The sequence below is a fragment of the Cucurbita maxima genome, unplaced genomic scaffold (assembly GCF_002738345.1).
Source record: "Cucurbita maxima cultivar Rimu unplaced genomic scaffold, Cmax_1.0 Cma_Scf00020, whole genome shotgun sequence".
NCBI lineage: Eukaryota > Viridiplantae > Streptophyta > Magnoliopsida > Cucurbitales > Cucurbitaceae > Cucurbita > Cucurbita maxima.
This window is the reverse complement of record NW_019272036.1, coordinates 701,823-721,268: the sequence shown is the minus strand read 5'-3', so window position 1 is coordinate 721,268 and position 19,446 is coordinate 701,823. Positions and strand designations below refer to the sequence as shown.

The 19,446-nt window shown below is 34.3% G+C and overlaps 3 protein-coding genes and 1 long non-coding RNA gene across 5 annotated transcripts; 3 read left to right on the top strand and 1 right to left on the bottom strand.

Moving 5' to 3' along the window:
* Nucleotides 1-457: 457 nt before the first annotated feature.
* Nucleotides 458-5,348, bottom strand: LOC111494568 (TVP38/TMEM64 family membrane protein slr0305-like). Its single transcript, XM_023144524.1, has 9 exons — nt 4,962-5,348; nt 4,434-4,495; nt 4,289-4,343; nt 4,074-4,172; nt 3,808-3,894; nt 2,820-2,936; nt 1,601-1,693; nt 1,347-1,377; nt 458-878 (listed from the first exon to the last, which is right to left on the bottom strand). Exons 1-9 carry the CDS (start codon nt 5,055-5,057, stop codon nt 691-693), a joined length of 828 nt encoding a protein of 275 aa, XP_023000292.1. The 5' UTR covers nt 5,058-5,348; the 3' UTR covers nt 458-690.
* A 2,996-nt stretch (nt 5,349-8,344) lies between these two features.
* LOC111494482 (adenylate isopentenyltransferase 5, chloroplastic-like) lies at nt 8,345-9,828 on the top strand. The gene is made up of 2 exons (XM_023144423.1): nt 8,345-8,466; nt 8,736-9,828. The coding sequence occupies exons 1-2, from the start codon at nt 8,362-8,364 to the stop codon at nt 9,714-9,716; spliced, it is 1,086 nt and encodes a 361-aa protein (XP_023000191.1). The 5' UTR covers nt 8,345-8,361; the 3' UTR covers nt 9,717-9,828.
* A 1,036-nt stretch (nt 9,829-10,864) lies between these two features.
* On the top strand, nt 10,865-16,007 carry LOC111494165 (DUF21 domain-containing protein At4g14240-like). 2 transcript variants are annotated; one of them, XR_002720136.1, is made up of 14 exons: nt 10,865-11,252; nt 11,489-11,565; nt 11,802-11,885; nt 11,974-12,087; nt 12,801-12,884; nt 12,963-13,034; nt 13,152-13,219; nt 13,688-13,775; nt 13,902-13,975; nt 14,084-14,459; nt 14,542-14,588; nt 14,686-14,761; nt 15,630-15,800; nt 15,872-16,007. XR_002720136.1 is itself a non-coding variant. In XM_023144040.1 (13 exons), exons 1-13 carry the CDS (start codon nt 11,012-11,014, stop codon nt 15,675-15,677), a joined length of 1,449 nt encoding a protein of 482 aa, XP_022999808.1. In that variant the 5' UTR covers nt 10,865-11,011; the 3' UTR covers nt 15,678-16,007. The 2 variants fall into 2 exon arrangements, 1 of the variants encoding a protein (XP_022999808.1); XM_023144040.1 differs by having other exon boundaries at nt 15,630-16,007.
* A 619-nt stretch (nt 16,008-16,626) lies between these two features.
* On the top strand, nt 16,627-19,200 carry LOC111494169. Its single transcript, XR_002720137.1, has 2 exons — nt 16,627-16,997; nt 18,518-19,200. It is a non-coding gene; the product is annotated as an uncharacterized LOC111494169 (long non-coding RNA).
* The last annotated feature ends 246 nt before the right edge of the window (nt 19,201-19,446 follow it).

The window sequence follows — 19,446 nt, the reverse complement described above, 5'->3', positions numbered from 1 at the left end:
GGCTTAACAAGTACCTTTCATCATAGCATACAAAAATATTTAACTGAACCATGCTTAGGACAAGCTAACCTATTGCGAGCTGTGAGGCGCTTTGCTATATGATGATCAGCAATGCGAGCAGCAGCACCACAATGGCTACCCAACCGATGCCGACTGCAGGCAACTAAATTAGAACCAGAATATTGCAGTATGAACCTTAACGGCCTCTAATGCTATATAAAGAGACTAATGGTAAAGAAGAGGCATAAGGAGGTCTTGGAGTAGGGAATCAAAAGTAATCTTGTTTTGAGGAGAAGATGATGATAGAGAAAGAGAATAGGGTTCAGTACAGTTGAAGTTCTTTTTCTTTTTCTAATCAAGGACAGGAAAAGTTACAAACAACATGCCTACCATTTGAGAAACAAATCAGACTCGGTGCCAGAAATCACTGTAGATTATGGAGATAACTCACTAAACGAACACTTAAATCTATAGAAATGTCACATTTATTGTAATGTAATGGTAAAAGTAACAATCAGCTACTTTAATACATGCTTGATTTATAAACTGGTCGTTCTATATCAAGAAACTAGATTCTATGTTATGGAATGTGGATTGTACATATAACAAAAATAAAACCTTTTTGTTTAGGGAAGCCTGGCCTATTGAAAGAGGAGAATGAAGAATTTACATGTCAAAATAGTTATCTTTTCATTTAGAGTCATCTGGAGGAGAGTCAATCTTGATTATGAGGGGCTGATTAAGATCGACAGGCGCTGATTCAGCTACGATGGGTAGCTGCGAGGAGATACCCAAATAGTCAACAGCATCTCCGTTCTCGGCCAAAGCTTTTTCCAAAGCAGCCTTGGCAACTCTGGTAACGCAGTACGCCAGAACCACTGCATGCAAATCAATGTCAGAAAAGGGGCTTGGGGTACGTTCCATCTTCTTTCTTTCTTTTTTCCTTTTATCTTTAATTGAGAGTCAAGTTCAATGCCTCAGTTTACTATAAATTAAAGCCGAATATCAAATACTATTTTAATTATTAAGCACTCTTCTTCCACCTGAAGCATTCAATGTTGTTTTAATTATTTTAATTGACGTATCACATTACGATGACAAAGATGCTCAAAGATTTTTCCTGCTGAGTAGCAGATGGCATACAAGAAACAAATCTTTTTTAAATAAGACTATAACAACCTTTTTCCTTTTTTTTTTTTAATTTTATTTTGTCTCGCACCGTTCGCACTGTTCTTGAGAATTATTGCCCACCTTTTTTCTTCATAGAAATGTACCCAGCCAAACAAAAAACAAACAAGAAAAGAAAACCCAGAAAAAGGGTACAAGTTTCTGCAAAGAATACTTACCAGATACCACAAGACCTAACATTATGAATGCCTGCATCCACAAATAAAGGAAAGAAGATGCATCAGACGAGAAAGAACACAAGATATATTTAGTGTGGAAGCTCTTCAAAAATCAGCGGTACTTCGGTAACATAATTTTGATAAATGAATATTCTTAGTTCATGAGGTTAGTGGTACTTTGGGCTGTCTAGGAACATACCATAAAAGAGATGTGTTACATTCCCTCTCCAACATTGAAGATAAAAACCACTTACCCAACGAGTCTTTGAAAATTCTCCCCAACCATGTGTGACATCAGAAAGATCTTTGAGTGTGGTTCCAACATATACTAATGCAAAGGTGATGGGCTACAATAAAGACGGTGATGGATCAAAATCTTAAAATTAGTACCTGAAGTTGATAAATCTAGACATTTACAAAGCATGTCATGATTCCTCAGCATAGAGATGTGAATCATGCCACATGCAAAAGAAAAGAAATAAAACAAAGAATCACTCATTTGTATAATTACCATCTTTCACCTCGATGTAGATGCCTAGATATCATATCATTCAACAATAACCACACATCGACAACCAAATGCTAGGACCCTCTACATATTAAAAATTTATCTAACAATCAATGGGTTGGCCAAGAGGGAATGATATATGGCCATGAGGTAATAAGAGCCATGGGAATAATATAGGGCTTAAAGGGACGGTTTAAGTTATGTTATAATATATGTGTTATTGTGCATAGTTGTCCTTTTTTATAATCATACATTCTAAGTTATGTTCTAATATTGAAGTGGATTTCCATTTCATTCTTGAGAAAATACAAGGGTTGGTGTCCACAAGATATGTGAAGACTAGAGAACAATTAAGAGGTATTCTTACCAAAGCCTTAAAATAGAGCAGGAATAAATTATTTTCGTAACAAGCGAGCATGGTAATCACCCGGAGGGGGTATTTGTGCCAAAATTATGGCCAAGGTGAGGTAAGCTAAGAGTGAGCTAGATTTGTGTAGGGGAGAGATAATCCACCCGAAATGTTTCTAAATGGTACAATGCATCTTGCCATTTCTCTTCCTAGGAGATTTCCTCTTCAGCCTCTAGAACTATCTCCATAATCATATATAATATTAGCCTTCAAAATCAATGAAGTTATCATCATGGATGAACAAGAGCCAAAAGGGCTGAAAACTACAATATTCATAGATTGAACTGTATCATGACATCATAATCAATAAAGTTATCACTCCTTCCAATATAAAAAAGCCTATCCATGCACTACAGATAAACAGAAAACTAAAATTTGGGGAGACAAATTTAATACATTTGACATTGAGAGATGACCAAACAAATGAAACAAAAGCCACCAACAGTTTGTGCTCCTGCATAGGAGCACTTTAATCAACATACAAGTTACGCCAAAATTGTGATCTGAAATACGTTAGGTTACTTTAGATGTTATAAGAAGAATGTTCAGAAGTTACCATCATTCCCAGCCATGAAGCCAGCATGTATTCCCCTAATGAAACGGGAGTCACCGATAATAGGTAATTCAACATGTTAAATGGAAGTAAGGGTACAAGCCGGAGCAGTAAGACTATCTGCAAAAGTGAAGATTTTGGGTCACTAACAATATTATGTGTAACTTAGTCCTCACTGTTCCCGGGTGACATATGGACACATTGGATGAAGTGTGAACAAGTACCGTACTCAGTCATTTCAAATACAAATACCAGAGAAGCCAATCTAATTAAAACAAAATAATAACTTATTTCATATCAGCAGCTTGCTTCATAGGTACTAAGATGCAAATTAACTTTTCTTCCAGGCACCAAGAAACAGTTTATATAGCCAAACATTCTACATCAACTTCCACTCATTCACAATCGCTCAGCTGCCAGCCTACAATTTTTCTTTTTCTTTTTTTTGTTTTTTTTGTTTTTTGAAAAAGAAACGAAAAGCCAACCCACAATTTATTTTAATCATATATCATAGTTTAGCAAAATAAATGCATTTGAATCATCTCTTACCTCGGATTGCATTTCAAAATTTACTAAATGGTTTCATTTACAACTCAGTATGCTTCCTATCGTGCAATGTAAGGGAAGAAACATTTTTCCATAGATACATGACATTCAGGGGGAAGGGGAAAAGCTACCATTCATTTCATCCAATGTTTCATGAGCAGACTAAACATATTATGTATTTTAGTTCAATACAAAGTATGACCATAAACAAGAATTGGTATTAAAGAGACACAACGCTGTTTATCCACATTAAACAAAAAAAAGCAAATGAACTGGAAGCCACACAAACAAGGTGTTATTTCTTTTCCATTGAACTAGAAGAAACAGGTGATTTTATAGATTGATGAAAAGTCATGAAAGGAACATGAATTTCCAGACAGCCTTCCTCCATATGCTACTCAAAAACCGTAAACAAACAGGGTGATTGTAAACAAATTAGACAAACCTTAAATCCAGACCGATTAATAGCAATGGCAACTGAATGAAACTGTGGATAATCCTTCAGCTTGGAAACAACAAATGACTTCCCAATCTGTAAAGAATGCCAGAAAAGAATGGTCATCAACTAGCAGTGATACGTATTTGATCCAATAATGACAATTATGAATTGCAAACAAAAAATGATCTTTCCTAATAATAATTATATATTTAAAAACTAAAATTCACAGAATATCTATGGATTACAGACAACCATAAGGTTTTGAATATTACAGTTCGTCCAAGAAGGAAGGCTGCCCCAGCTCCAACAGTTGCACCAATGGAATCAGCAACAAAGCCCACAGGTAACCCAAATAGATAGCCACCACCAAGCTGAAAGACAAATAATGCAAACCATCTGAGTTCATAAAAGTAAGTTCATTCTAGAGGCATTCTTCCCTACACATTATACCTTTTACCAGGTATACGAAGGATTAATTGATGCTTACAGTGAGTATTGAGGCAGGAACTGCCAACACTGTCAAAGGAATGTATGCAACAGACCTGCAAATATATCTAAAATAATGAGGGGAAAGGAAAGCGATGGTGGAGCAACTTGAAATGTTCTACAAGAGACTGGCTACATTAACTTACAGCACAAGTGGACCCCAAGCACCAAGATCTTGATCAACCCATAGTAAAAAGTCCTTCAGAATCTGAAATATGATGTCAAATTTCAAATATGAGATCGATACAAATTGTATGACATTACACTAAAACTTAGAAATGAGTAATTCGTCATAAATCTTTCAGCCTCGAAAGCCAGCACATAGACTTCAAGCATATAGTTCATCAGTTGAAACAACTAAACACCCTATAAATTGAAACACCAACACATTAATCAATACTTTCCCGTGGAAGGAAGATAAAATTTGAACAAAAGCTTACACAGAGACCGGTAATTTGATCGAATAGTTTAGAGCCCAAATTTAAAACTCAAACACAATTCAAGAACAGATGGAAATGGAAATGGATATGGATATGGATATGGATATGCCATCTCAAATAACTTCCAGAACCGTGGCAAATTAAGAAAAATCCACGAGCAATAGCCATCAACCAAATAGAGAACGAGAAATAAGAATGCAGGAGAAATAATTGATGGAAATGACAATTTGATACCTTCTCGATTGGGAGGGTGAAACAAGCAGTTACTACAGCAGCAAGAAGTAGAAGTGCGGCGGTAATCTTGAGGGCGGAGCGCCATGTAAAAGCCATAAAAAGCCTGCGACGCCAAGGCCTGCACACTTCCTCGTCGTCGTTGTGATCGGAAACGGAATGCTTCAACGACAAGCGAGCCCTCAATCCCCCAAGGTTTGCCAGATTTCTTGGCTAGGTTTTACCACTAAAAAAATAGCAAACTGGCCTAAATCTCAATCTCAATCCGCCCATCAATGGCAAAAACACCAACAATTAACTACCCGCACTTTCTCTTGCTCTCTGTCTCTGTAAAGTTCCTCTGAGATAACAACGAAGATTACACGGAAAAAGCTCAATTTTGATCTCGAGTTTTGGCGTGAAATTTGGGATCTTAATGTCCTTTCCTCTTTTCTAATTTGGATTGGATCCAAACTTTTTCCTTCTTCTCGGGCCAATGTTTGGATCATAAAGGCCACAAACCAAAGCCCATTCTAAATTCATCAAATGATTAAATAATAATAGTCAAACAAATAAAGAAACTCAAATGATTAAAAGAAATAATATAAAGCCTTGAGCTCTTACAAAATTAATAAATAAAATGCCTTGATTTCAAAGCATAAGCATGCAAGTTGGGCACAAACTTTACATGGAAAATGGTGTAGTGATGATAATCATAATAATCAAAGGGTTGAAAATGCTATTTTATGTAATAATTATGTTAATGATAATGCTTTAACTAAAAATTTATTAAATATTATTAACATTTTTAGACATTAGTATTTTTATTTAAAAAAAAAATATTGCAAAACCCGCCATTGGTAATGGCATAACCAGAAGATGGATATGAGAAAGAAGGTTACGTGTTGGTTAGCCAACGCATCTATTTCGAGTACAAAAGCAATTAAATGTATATAACATCAATTTGAGCATAGTTCATACTTGTAGTAAAAATATTAGAGATTCAAATATTAATAAATTTAAAAGGAAATTTTTATGAATTAAAAATTAATCAAAATCTTATATCCATCGGTTGATAATATAAATATATATCATAAAACTTTTTAGTTATTTGAAGAAAAATACAGAAGTGTGAGTTAGAGAAAACCTTAAACATTTTATAATAATAATTATTATTATTAATATTATTATTATTTAAAAAGAAAGAAGGAAAAAGAAAATCATGATTGATTTATATTGGAAGTTGGTGCATAGTGTTGTTATATTTGGCCAACAAAAGAACATGAACAACCATGGCCACAATTCATCTAAAATAAACTTTACTTTATTTGAATTCAAATTGTGGCCATCTTGTGTCTTATTTTGCACCATACTTGTTGGTGCTCAACTTATTTTCAAACTTCTAGATTCGAGATCCTTTTTCTTATCATCACTCACTTCGGTTATATCTCTCATTTCTAGGTGTAAACAAAACTCGAATGAAACTGGACAGATGGTTGTCTATTGAAAGCTCAAAAAATATCTCCATAAGGTATGCAATATAGTCTCGAGTATCACCCATTTGTATGATTGGACCCAACTAATCTAATCCACTGTATAATATATGGTTATTATAGCGTATAAGAATCTCTACTTTTATTTATTTATTTTTAAAATAATAATATAGATTTACCTAGAATGATAAAGAGACGGATTTCGAAATTGAAGGTCAAGTGGCACACCATGTAGATAATGCCACTATAAGATCAATAAATAATACTAAGATTTGTCGTACACTATTTTTTTTTTAAATGATAGGAAAGTGACAAATGAGTAAAATTTTTAGAATAAGATAATATATGTCGAAGATATTAATTTTATTTTTTAATCCATCATATATTATATTTTATTTTTCAATTTTATTTGAGGTAAAAATAATTCATGATTATTACAGATATTTAATTTTTGCACTATAATAATTAAAAAAATGATTTTTTTATTATAAGTTTACTAAAAATAAGCTGCCACTTTAATATTTACTATTTATTAGGTTGCCTTTTTCCTCACATATTTATAATAAATAAATAAAATTTAGGTATCTTAAAAAGAAAGTTCTTTTTGCCCCCACTACCAGCCCACTACGCTTGTACGTAGTGGGTGCTGTTTTTATTTATTTATTTATTTAAATTTAAAATTTATTATTCAATCTTCTAATAATATTAATTAAATATTCCATTATTTTTGTATTAATATCTTTGGAATATTTTTTTATACGTGAGTTGACTCATGTACGGACTTAATAGCTTATAGTTTTTTTTTTTTTGCCAATATTGAAGTATTTTAAAAAAATCAATTAGTTTTTTTAACTAAGAAATCCAAAATTTATTAAATATTATTCAATTGACATATTATTAAATACTATTCTAATTATAAAATAAAATAATTACAAAGAACTTAGGTGATGAATTATAATTTTAAAAAATTAGAAACTAAATTGATGATTTCTTTAGTGTAATTATTATTTTCCATTCTTTTTAAAAAGCCATTTTCAATTTCATTTAATCTTAAAGTTAATTATAAAAAACATTAATAAATGTAATTATATTTTTTGAAATTATAATTTATTTATATTCATAAATTGAAATAAAATGGCTATTTATTTAAGCTTAGTCTTATTTACACATAGTAGAGATTCTCCTTTCCACTAGAAGGCAGGGTTGCTATCTTACTCAGAAACCATGGAATTCAATTAATTCTTCTCTCACCGAATTTAAAAGAAAAAAAAAAAAAAAAAAAAAACTCTATTACATATTTTAAAATAATAATAATAATAATAATAAACCAAATAAATTATTTTAAAAACTCCACTTCAGCCATTCTCCCTTTGACCGGGTCCCACTCAACTTCACGTTACATTCTTTTTGAGTTTTGTTTTAATAATCACTTTATTTAAAAAAATCTTTATTCTTAGTTTTGAATCGAATAAAATTAAAAATATATTTAAATTTTTAAAAGTATTTTTAAAAAATTTGAAATATATATTTAATTTTTTAAAAAAACATTAAAAAAACATCTTTAAAACTTTAAAAACACTTTTATATTAATACTTCCAAACTTTCACAAATAATATTAAAAAGTTCGAAGATTATCTTTTTATTTTTTTATTTTTATATAAAGATTAAATATGTCAATGTTATTTAAAAAAATTTACGAGCAATTTTAAATATAATATTATACGGTTAAAAAAAATTAAATGATATTAATAGAATTTTTTAAAATTTTAGGGTATTTTTTAAACCTATTAATAGTAATATTTCTAAATACCCCATCAGCACATATAAATACCCCATGCTAATCTTATCATTGCTTTGTGGAGAGATATTAGATGATCATCATTTGTAAACTTGGAGTGAAACATATATCATAAATTATATATTTTTATTTTATGTACTCATATTCATATTTTCTCTATTTCTTATCTTCTAGTTCATTCCAACGTCTTACGAGAAGGCTTCGTGTACCGACACTTCTCTTCCGTCTATTACTCAACGTAAGTTTTACTCGTGTAAAAGTATATTTTTATTTTTCGTAACTAATGAATGTTCGTGTTTCATTATTATTTCATGTCTAAAATTTTAATTTAATAAGATTAAAAAGTATTTAATAATTTAATAATATTCGGAAAAAAAAAATACAGGAGCTTGAATGCATTTTTTAAAAAATTATTTTGAATTAATATTTAATTTAATAAGAGTATGACTTACAAGAAAATATATTTAAAAATTTAATTATTTATTGTTTTGGCGGTTAATTTTTCAGGAAATAATGAAAATTTCCTTGTCGGCGAGTTGCAAGAAAGCTGCGGCGGAGCCGCCGCTAATAGATTTCCAACGAAGAAACACCATCAATTTGAAGCCATTTTTCCGGCAGAAAGACAAATTAGTGTTTGTAATGGGTGCAACCGGAACTGGAAAGTCCCGGTTGGCCGTCAATTTAGCTACCCGTTTCCCAGCTGAAATCGTAAACTCCGACAAAATTCAAATCTATAAAGGACTCGAAGTCGTCACCAATAAGGTAACCGAAAAAGAATGTTGTGGTGTCCCACATCACCTCCTCGGAATCGCCGATCCAAACTCCAACTTCACTGCCGTGGACTTCCGCCACGTCGCCATGTCAACGATAAACTCCATCATTGGAAGACACCGGCTCCCCATCGTGGCCGGCGGCTCCAACTCCTTCATCGAATCTCTAGTCGACGGCGACGCTGAGTTCCGATACCAATACGAGTGTTGCTTTCTATGGATCGATGTGTCGTTACCAATCCTACACTCCTTTGTGTCGGAACGCGTCGATCGGATGTTGGACAACGGCTTCATTAACGAGGTACGAAATTTATTCGATTCTAATGAAAACGATTACACGCGTGGGATCCGACGCGCCATTGGAGTTCCTGAACTCGACGCGTTTCTACGTGCCGAGATGGATTCCGCCACCGATTACAGAGCCCGATCTAGAATTCTCGAAGCGGCCATTTTGAAGACAAAGGAAAACACCAGAAAATTGGCATTCCGACAATGGCAGAACATCTGCCGCCTTCGGAGAAAACGAGGATGGAATCTCCACCGCATTGACGCCACTGAAGTCTTCCAACACCGTGACAACGAACAACAATTCGACCATGTTTGGGAGGCGCTCGTCACCGAGCCGGCCTCCAAAATCCTTCACCAATTCCTATGTCAAAATACTTACACTGTTAATATTCCGACCACCACTATTAAATCAAATTTAACAGTCTTTTAAACATGCAATTATTATAATTAAATTACCAAAATATTGGAGTTGTTGAATTTAAATTTTAAAATTTTAGGTAGTGTGTGGATGCATGCTTTGTTAGCTAAACGAGGGAATTATTGTGTAATTAGTATAATAAATCAATAAATAATTTTATTTATTTAACTTAATATGTGACAATTAACACAATTATTTACAATTGGGCATTAATTTAAAAATGTTTGTTTTAGTGCTATAAAATAATGGGTTAATCATAGCCTTTTCAACTATATATTAAAATATTAAAAATTTAACATCGATGTGATTGATATTGGTCGATAGCCCATTAATTTTCTAATGAAATATAACATAAAGATTCTTAATTTTAAGCAAATGTGTAAGGTTGTAAGTGGAGCACAACTCCAATGGTACTCCAAAGTTTTGATTCCATATTAGAATATAATAGTTAGTCACACTATAACTAACATATATTATAATGATATATGATATGATGTGACATTATATTATATTAATATTTTTATGGCAACACTATAAATTCTAAATCAACCAATTAAATTTCTTCAAAAGCTTAACCCATTTTTTTTTTTAAGTTATAGTTACGGGTATAATTTATTTCATCTTATCTAGATAAGAAAATTCTGTCACGTTCCAAAAATAAAAATATATACCCACTAGCTCTTTTTATTTTTAAATATTTTTTTAATTTTTATTTTAGTCGATATCCCTCCCTTGAAAAGATGGATTAATTTATTTATATTCTGTTTTTTCTTTAAAACAGAATAAATTTTAAAAATAAAAAATAATGTTTTAACAGCACTACGTTAATAATAATATAGCAATATCATGAACTACAAAAGGGTTTAACGAAAATAAAGTCTGAAGCAATAAAAGTCAACCAAATTTGGGTTATGGAATTGGGCCGTCAAAGCCATGGGGCGAGTTTTATATGGGCCATAGTGTTGGGTTGTTGTACTGTGGCCCATAACGAAATTTCAATTTCGGCCCATATGGATTAGCCCATCTACAATATTTAAAAGACATTTGGTTAAAGAAATAAATTTGTAATTTAATTTTTAAAAAATATATTTTATTTACAATATTTATAAACAGAAAATCAAGAAGTAATATTTGTTAATTTATTTAGACTAAAAGAAATTTAAACAAAAAAACAGTCTGCCGGGAAATCAACAAACCCGAAACGCTTCCGCCGCGAACCGCTGAGAAAAAGGAGAGAGAGAGAGATTCTGCGGCGCTGATACAGAAAGAAGAAAGGAGGAAAAAGGGGAATCAGAACACGATTAACGATGCATTTTATAAATGCAGTAATGTTGACTCGAATGGTGACTCGGAATTCGGGTTTGGAACCGGAAGCCGGTGAAATTCCGTTTGGATCGTTATTATGGTTTACCTACGCCGGGATCTCTTGCGTTCTTGTTCTATTTGCTGGAATCATGTCCGGTTTGACACTTGGTCTCATGTCCCTTGGTCTCGTCGACCTCGAAATTCTTCAACGGAGTGGCACCGCTGAGGAGAAGAAACAAGCAGGTTTGTTTTCAAATTCTGATTATTATTCTGATTCTTCAGCTGTCAATTCACCAGGGATTCGATTCGGTTCTTAATAAAAAGAAAATTGGGATGTGCATTTGTCTGTTTGAATTCTTGCGGGTGGTTGGCTCTCCAATTTCAGTGTTGGCTTCTGGCTTGCATCATTTATGCGCCTTACGATTAAGATTGTGTGTCATTCTGATTGGTATTGAATTGGACGATTTTTTTTCTTTCAGCGGCTATACTTCCTGTGGTTCAGAAACAGCACCAGCTTCTTGTTACGTTGCTTTTATGCAATGCCATTTCGATGGAGGTAATTGACTTGGTTGGACCCGGAATCGTTTTCTGAGTGCGTAAAAAACAGGGGCGTTCTTCATTTCTTTTGAAATAGGGCTGACATTTAGGTGGAGAAATTAGGATTATAAATTTTGGGATTTATCAATGAGAGTCAAATGTTACTCCTCAATATTCGTTCTTGTGTTAATGGTTTCCATATTGAATTTGGCACAGTTTTTTTTTTCTTACTTTTTTTGCATTTGCTATCTGCAGGCACTTCCCATATACTTGGATAAACTTTTTAATCAGTATCTTGCTATAATTCTTTCTGTGACATTTGTATTGTCATTTGGAGAGGTATGTGGACATTTGTTTTTCCTTAACCTTGATTCCTTTATATGAATGATTTATCCTTTTTTTGTGGAATGTCTTCTGTTTTTGTTAGGTTATACCACAAGCAATATGCACCCGGTATGGGCTTGCTGTAGGTGCCAATTTTGTGTGTCTTGTACGAATTTTGATGGTGATTTGCTATCCAATTGCTTATCCCATTGGGAAGGTAATTTTCTCTAAATATGTTGTTCGTTTGACTATTTAAGCATGTAAGTTGCATAAATTGAACGAAATTTTCTTGATTTTGAAAAAGTAAGAGAATGACCGTTATGAAGTCTTTGTCAATGCAAGGATTTTATCGAGCTAGAAAAGTTGCTATCGATAAATATTATATTCAAATTAATTGTATAATTCTCATAAAAGAATTGGGTGCATGCTCAAGAAGTTCATAGCATCTTTAAGAGCCTAATTGAGGAGGCTTGGCTGATATCTTTTGCACCCTTGTTTGTTTTGTACAATATCGTTGCCAGTCCTCGAGGACCATTTTAATTTTAGCTGTAGTCGCTGAAAATGGGATCACAGGGTATTGCAAGCCAATGGCTTCTGATGGCTATGCCTTGATTTTAGCTATTCTTTGAACAGTTCCATGCAGGATAAGTATGCAGGCTTGCTATTGCAGTATGTACGACTTCCAAAGTGTTTTTATGGATGATAATACCGTTTCAATTTTTATTTTCTTTTCCTTGTTTTTCTTGTGTAGTGGGTTATTGGGGGCATATGGAGGCATTAGTGCATCGTAGTATTGAAATGAACTAAGGTTGTTGAGACCCTTTTTAAAAAATGTTGGCTGCTTCCTGTTATTTTACATTGGCATTAATTTCGTCCTCTCTTTCGTTTATCTTGACTGCTAAAGGCAATAAAAATTCTCTTGCATTTCAGATTCTTGACTGTTTACTGGGACACAATGAGGCGTTGTTTAGGCGTGCACAATTAAAGGCTCTTGTCTCCATCCACAGTCTGGAGGTATGTGAGTAAGTTTGCTGCAAAGTTCTTTAAATTCCATTATTTTTAAAATTTTTAAACCTCAGTTCTTGTGTATAGGCTGGAAAGGGTGGCGAACTCACCCACGACGAAACAACAATCATTAGTGGTGCTCTAGATTTAACTGAAAAGGTTGCTGCTGTTTAATGCATCGACTTGTTTATCCTTTACTTCTGTTGGATAGTTTCTTTATACACCCTCCCTCCAAACTGTTTCTTATTAGAGTTGTTTCATATCTAATTTGATCAGACAGCTGAAGAGGCTATGACACCCATTGAATCAACTTTTTCTTTGGATGTAAATTCAAAATTGGACTGGTAAGGGTGCTCTTAAGTTTTGGCTCTCACCATTTTATAATTTCTTAACATCAACGGTGGTGACTGCTGAAAAATTTACCTTTTTGAAATTAGCTTTTACCTTTGTCTTTGTCATTATAATAGTGAACATTCACAGTATCAGCTATTGGCTCCTAGTTCCTTCAATGTATACGGTATAGTTGGTAGTTCTTGAGTTTGATTGTCTCCTAGGGAATAATTATTTACGGTACTCCAGATGGTTGCCCAGCTAGATAAAAAAATGTTGGTAGTTTTTGTTTCTTGATCATTTCCCAGTAATTTTTAAAGGAGCATGTACGTTAATATCTGGATTTTTTTTGTGAATTCTTATTCCTACTTTTTTCGATAATCTTGTATTATTTGGAGTGAGTTACTGAGCTTTTTAAAGATACTTTAGGGAGTATTTTTCAAAGATTGTATTCTCAACATTTTTTTGAACAAATAACTCAGGGAAGCAATGGGAAAAATCCTTGCTCGTGGTCATAGTCGAGTTCCTGTCTATTCTGGGAATCCAAAGAATGTCATCGGGCTTCTACTGGTAGGCATTACGATAATCATGAATAAAAAAATTGTATTTTCCTGTTCTAGATTTTGCAATATTTTCTTTATAGCCTATTTATTTCTTCATTTCTTTTGGTTCAACTCTTTACCCTTCTGGAATCAGGTGAAAAGTCTTTTAACAGTACGACCTGAAACGGAGACCCAAGTCAGTGCGGTTTCCATTCGGAGGATTCCCAGGTGTGCTTGCTATTTTGCTGCTCGCACCCCCCTCCCCCCTCCCCCACCAATTTCTGAGAAACATTTTTGAATTGTTTATTTACTTATTTATTTGCTTATGAATGGCAGGGTCCCCTCGGACATGCCTCTTTATGACATATTGAACGAATTTCAGAAAGGGAGTAGCCACATGGCTGCTGTGGTGAAAGTAAAAGGAAAAAACAAGGCTCTTCCTCCTACATTGGATGGAGAAGAATCTGAGGAAAACAAAGGCATGGAATCCCAATTGACAACTCCTTTGCTACGTAAGCAGGACGAGAATTCAGATAATGTAGTCCTTGATATCGATAGAGCTTCCAAGACTTCTGGCATAAGTAGCCAACCTTCTTACCGACGCAATGATGCTTCTTCTATAAATGGGTTGAACCATTATTCAGAGGACATAGAAGATGGTGAAGTTATTGGTATCATCACCCTTGAAGATGTATTTGAAGAACTTTTGCAGGTAAAATTTCTCCCTCTTCTCTTTGGATCATAATGTTACCTATCATTTTAAACTATACCGTAACATGTCTTAATTGATGCAGGAGGAGATTGTTGATGAAACGGATGAGTATGTTGATGTGCACAAAAGGTATTGTACAATCGATACTTTTAATTAGTTCACCGGAACCTACGACGCCACTAATTAAATGTTCTTGATTGATTTATTTCAATTATACTTTTTGCAGAATTCGTGTTGCTGCAGCTGCGGCTGCTTCTTCTATGGCAAGAGCTCCATCAATTAGGAGATTAACTGTTCAGAAGGTAGCAGTTTTTATCTCATTTTGATATACATTCCACAAGTATCATGTTTTTGTTTTGAATTGTTCTGTTCTGTCTTCGGAGATGACAGTCGGGGTTTGGAATGGTATCCTTTTACCAGCAGGGTAAACTGCCATATTCCTAGGTCCTTTGTGAGCATTAAGGGGGTCGAATTGTTTTGATCGAATACCATCTATTTGTTGCTTTAGACCTGTACTTTTAGTTAAGGAGATGAATCGACGTGGGTCAATTCTATCATCAGTAATTCCAGAATATGCTCCCAGTAAAGGGGAAAAAATCAACTAAATCTAGGAGCTCAAAATTCCTTGTAAGATTCCTTGTAACAGCCCAAGCCCACCGCCAGATATTGTCCTTTATAGACTTTTCCTGTTGGGCTTCTTCTCAAGGTTTTAAAACGCGTCTGCTATGGAGAGGGTCTAGCCCTACTCCAACTAGTATCTGGCACCGTCCAGTGACTGACTCTGATACTATTTGTAACAGCCCAAGCCCACCGCTAGTAGATATTATCCGTTTTGGCCCGTATCGCTGTTAGCCTCACGGTTTTAAACACGTCTATTAGGGAGAGGTTTTCACACCCTTGTAAGAAATGGTTCATTTCCCTCTCCAACTGATGTGGTATCTGACGTTCCTTGACCTTCCCTTTTTTTTTTTTTTTCTTTTCTTGTTGGAATTCAACTGGGGCGAGGATTCGATGGTCGAAGGTTACGGTGTCTTGACTTATTGAGCTTTTCTCAGGTTAGCCCTTTGACCATTTTCTTACATGGTACATTATGCTAAAATTTGATTACATGCCTCAATGTACATCATTTATAATAGTTTTTAATTTGTCCTTCCTTTTGTAATTTATCAGGGAGTTCAAACTAAGCAAGCAAGCTCAAACACCAAAGAAATCCACTGAGGATGAATCAAATTCTGCAAAACTTCCAGGAGGAACGTCTTATAACAAGTCTTGAAGGTTTAGGGTTCAGAGCCCAAGCTTCAACTGCTCAAACACTTTCTTCCATGATGAACAAGCTATAAGGTGAACTACAAAACCTAAAACTTAAGCCTACCTTGTATGTAAATTTTGATTTTTTTTTTCTTTTTTTCCAGTCATTGAAACTGATGGTTATATGTTGGGATCATCAAATTTTGCCCCCTCTCATCACCATTACCCCTTATGTTTTTTTTGATCTTTTGGTCTGATTTTCTTTCCTGTACAAATTAAAACTTCTGGTATGGCAGTTCATTTGGTCTTGTTATTTAGGGTTCTTAGCACATGAACCTCCTAAAAAAAAAAAATTAAAATTCTTGCTCTTGGAAAAAGGCTGTAATTTTGGCTTTGGAAGAGTATAGTAGCATGGAATGATTCATTTTCTGCTTTCTTGAATTGTTTATTTATTTACACTCTTTGTTTGTTATATAAATGCTAGTTGTTCAATCATAATATAATATTGGACCTCTAAACATAGCTATCTATTTAATGATAAATGTTGTGGAAATGAAAAAAAAAATCTCGACTCAACAATCGTCCGAATGAAAATCGAATCATGTGTTGTAATTATTCGGCTAAAACGAATGTTAATAGAAGAGGCCCACTAACCTTGTTGGGCCCCGTGTAAGGCCTGGATCCAATCCCATTTGTAGGAGTGAGCCCAAATAACTTTATTGGGCCCAATGTAGGTCCTGGATCGAATCCCATTTGTACGAGTCAGCCCAAATAACCTTATTGGGCCCAGAGCAAGGCCTGGATCGAATCCCATTTGTACGAGTCAGGCCGAACTGTATATATGGGTAAAAAAGTGAAATTCCAATATAATAGAGGAGGCCCACTAATCTTATTGGGCCCAGAGTAGGGCCTGTATCGGATCCATTTTGCACGCATCAGCCCACACTTTAAAGCCCAGCCCATCTACTCGCGCAAAATTTCCAAAAATTGAGGTTCCATCAAGTACGATCAAATCTTTCGTTTCGTGATGACACGCAAAACTGAATAACAGTCGCTGCAAGACAAGAAGAGAAAGAAGAGCATCATGCAGAATTCTTGAGGTCGAGAGTAAAGCAATTTCTTGCTTATTTTCGTGTTGTGCATCTCTCACATGCGGTTTCTGCTCCTCCATCGTCTCTGGAATCTTGAGGTGCTCCGCTAGACTTGCATACTGCGGCCTGTTCGGAGTCTCCTTGGTGGTTTCATGGATTCTCTGATAGTTCGCAGCTCCTCTGACGGAGAAGATGCCATGTGAGTTTCATCACTCGCTTTAATTTTCTGTTATTCTTGCCGATTTTCAATTGTTTATTCGTACGTTCGATTTTCTTGGCTTCTTATGCTGAATAAGCGAGTGTCGTTATTGTAGCGACAGATTGTGGTTTCAATGATTCGCGAGCTTAATTTTTGGTTGTTTTTTGTGTGCTATGTTGATTCCGAGTTTAAATCAATCGCAGTATGCTCGTCGGTTGTGAATTACGGTGTTTTCTGTAATTTTGGTTAAATGTGGTAACTCATTGCATCGCTAGGGACCCGGTCTAATTTTTCAAGGAACGATGAATTGACTCGAGAAAATAGGATACTTGAATTTAGAATTATTGTTGTTGGTATTATTTTGTTGTTGTATCTGAAGCTAGTTTATGTATGCCCGTTGTGGCGGGCGGTTATTGAATGTATCCGGGATCCATATAGGTTGAAATGGAAGTTGGTTAAAGTTTTGGTTAGTCTAAGAAGCAAGTCGTCTCTCAATTCTCAGGTTCTTTCAAAAATAATAGATAAAGTAATCTCCCAAGTTGAGTAAATGTCAGTTTGTCTCGTCTAAAAGTACTAATAAATAATAGGTAGACTCCCTGATTGGATCGAATAGGATCATCTTACTACAAATTTGTTTTAAAGTTCTTGGAACAAATACTATCCATTCCATAATTGATGTAGATAGGTTATATTTACTATTGTTTACACTCTCTAATGCTACCTTATGCTTTCTATTTATCTTCTTAAATCCAGTAGTATTTAAAATCAATTGCCATTAACTAACAAAATGAATACTCTTAAGTGTAACCGCCCCAGCCCTGCTAGAGATATTGTCTTCTTTAGGCTTTCCTTCAAGATTTTAAAACAGATCTACTAGGAAGAGATTTCCACATGCTTCGTTCCCCTCTCTCACTGATGTGGGACCTCATACGAAAAGTAATTGTAAAATGTTATGAAAAGTATCAGGGCATCTGTACATATCGTGAATTAGAATTTGCAGGAGATATGATTGAATTAAACTTAAAAGCGAAGCATAAAAGATTTGATTGATTCTAAGGCTCACTTGAGGCTATTAAGTTTATGAAATGGTGCTTTCTGGAACTGTGATCCTTAAGATTCCAAAGTCACTGGCTAATTTCGATGTTATATGATGGAAATACCAATGGTTCTATAAGAAAGATGAGGAATGCTTCATTTTAACTTTTTAATAATCTCAGTTATGATTTTTGTCTTCGTAGATGTGATAGAATGAAGATTCATGAACAAGATCAATAAAAAAATTCTTCTGATAGTGAGATGCAGTGTAAGAAAGAGGGAATTGAGTTGAGAGAACTGCAGTGTAAGGAATTCCTAACACTTCGTGCAGATACCTAAGACTGAACTTTCAGAACAGTTGATTACGAATTGAGTAGCTTGAAGAAGAGGACTTGCAAAGTTTATTTGAAGAACATTTAGTAATATCGTATATTTGTACAGATTATGTACTTTTCCAACTTGCCTCATTTTCATTGCATCAACAGGAAAAAAGGGGAGAATATTTGGAACTCTGATATTTGGCTTCTAATTTCTCATTGTAAGATCAGGTGGGATAACCTCTTCTCGAAGCAGAAGGACTTGAAGGATGGAAAGAACAAAAAGAATGAGGGAAAGGGAAAACATGTCAGTTACTCCTATACATTCTTCCACCTGATATTTTGCTATTGCAAGCATGTACTCAGCTATGCTATGGCTGGGTTAGCCTGAATGAGAGCTCGAACCTCGTAGACATTGGCTGGACATCGGTTTGGGAACGGATCTGCCCAGAGTGGGTCACTTCTGCTCTATATATTTGGTCACTTGTTGCCCCTCCCACATCAATTAGGATATAGGAACGAAACTTTCCTTTTAAGGTGTGAAAACCTCTCTTTAACAAAAACATGTTTTAAAACCTTGAAGGAAAGCCTAAAGCCCAAAGAGGTCAATATCATATTTGCTAGCGGTAGGCTTAAGTTATTACACATTTTTCCTGATTGCGAGTTCTTTTACGTCTGTAATTCTGTTTCGAGTGTATGATTCACATACTTGACTTTTGGGGATCTTTTTTATTCCTTTCCCATTCTGCTTGTTTTTCAGCATCCTTTGATGCTCTTTTAATAGTGGTACTGTTTCTACACCAAATCAAATAGTTATTTATAATATCCAAATGGATAAGCTTTCTCTTTCACCTTTTACTTTATTTGCCACTTGTTGAAAGTTGAAATAGAAAATTTGATTTTCTATAGGTATTTTGAATTGATTTCCAATTTTATTGGAATCTCTTCTGTCTAACAATTTAAATAGTTATTACCATTAAAAAAAAAAAAAAAAAAGTTGGAATATTAAATTACAAAAACCAAACAAAAAAATCCCTATAAGTTAAAAAATTTATCCATAAATAAATTTTGTTTTAAGAAAACAAAAAAAAACATTC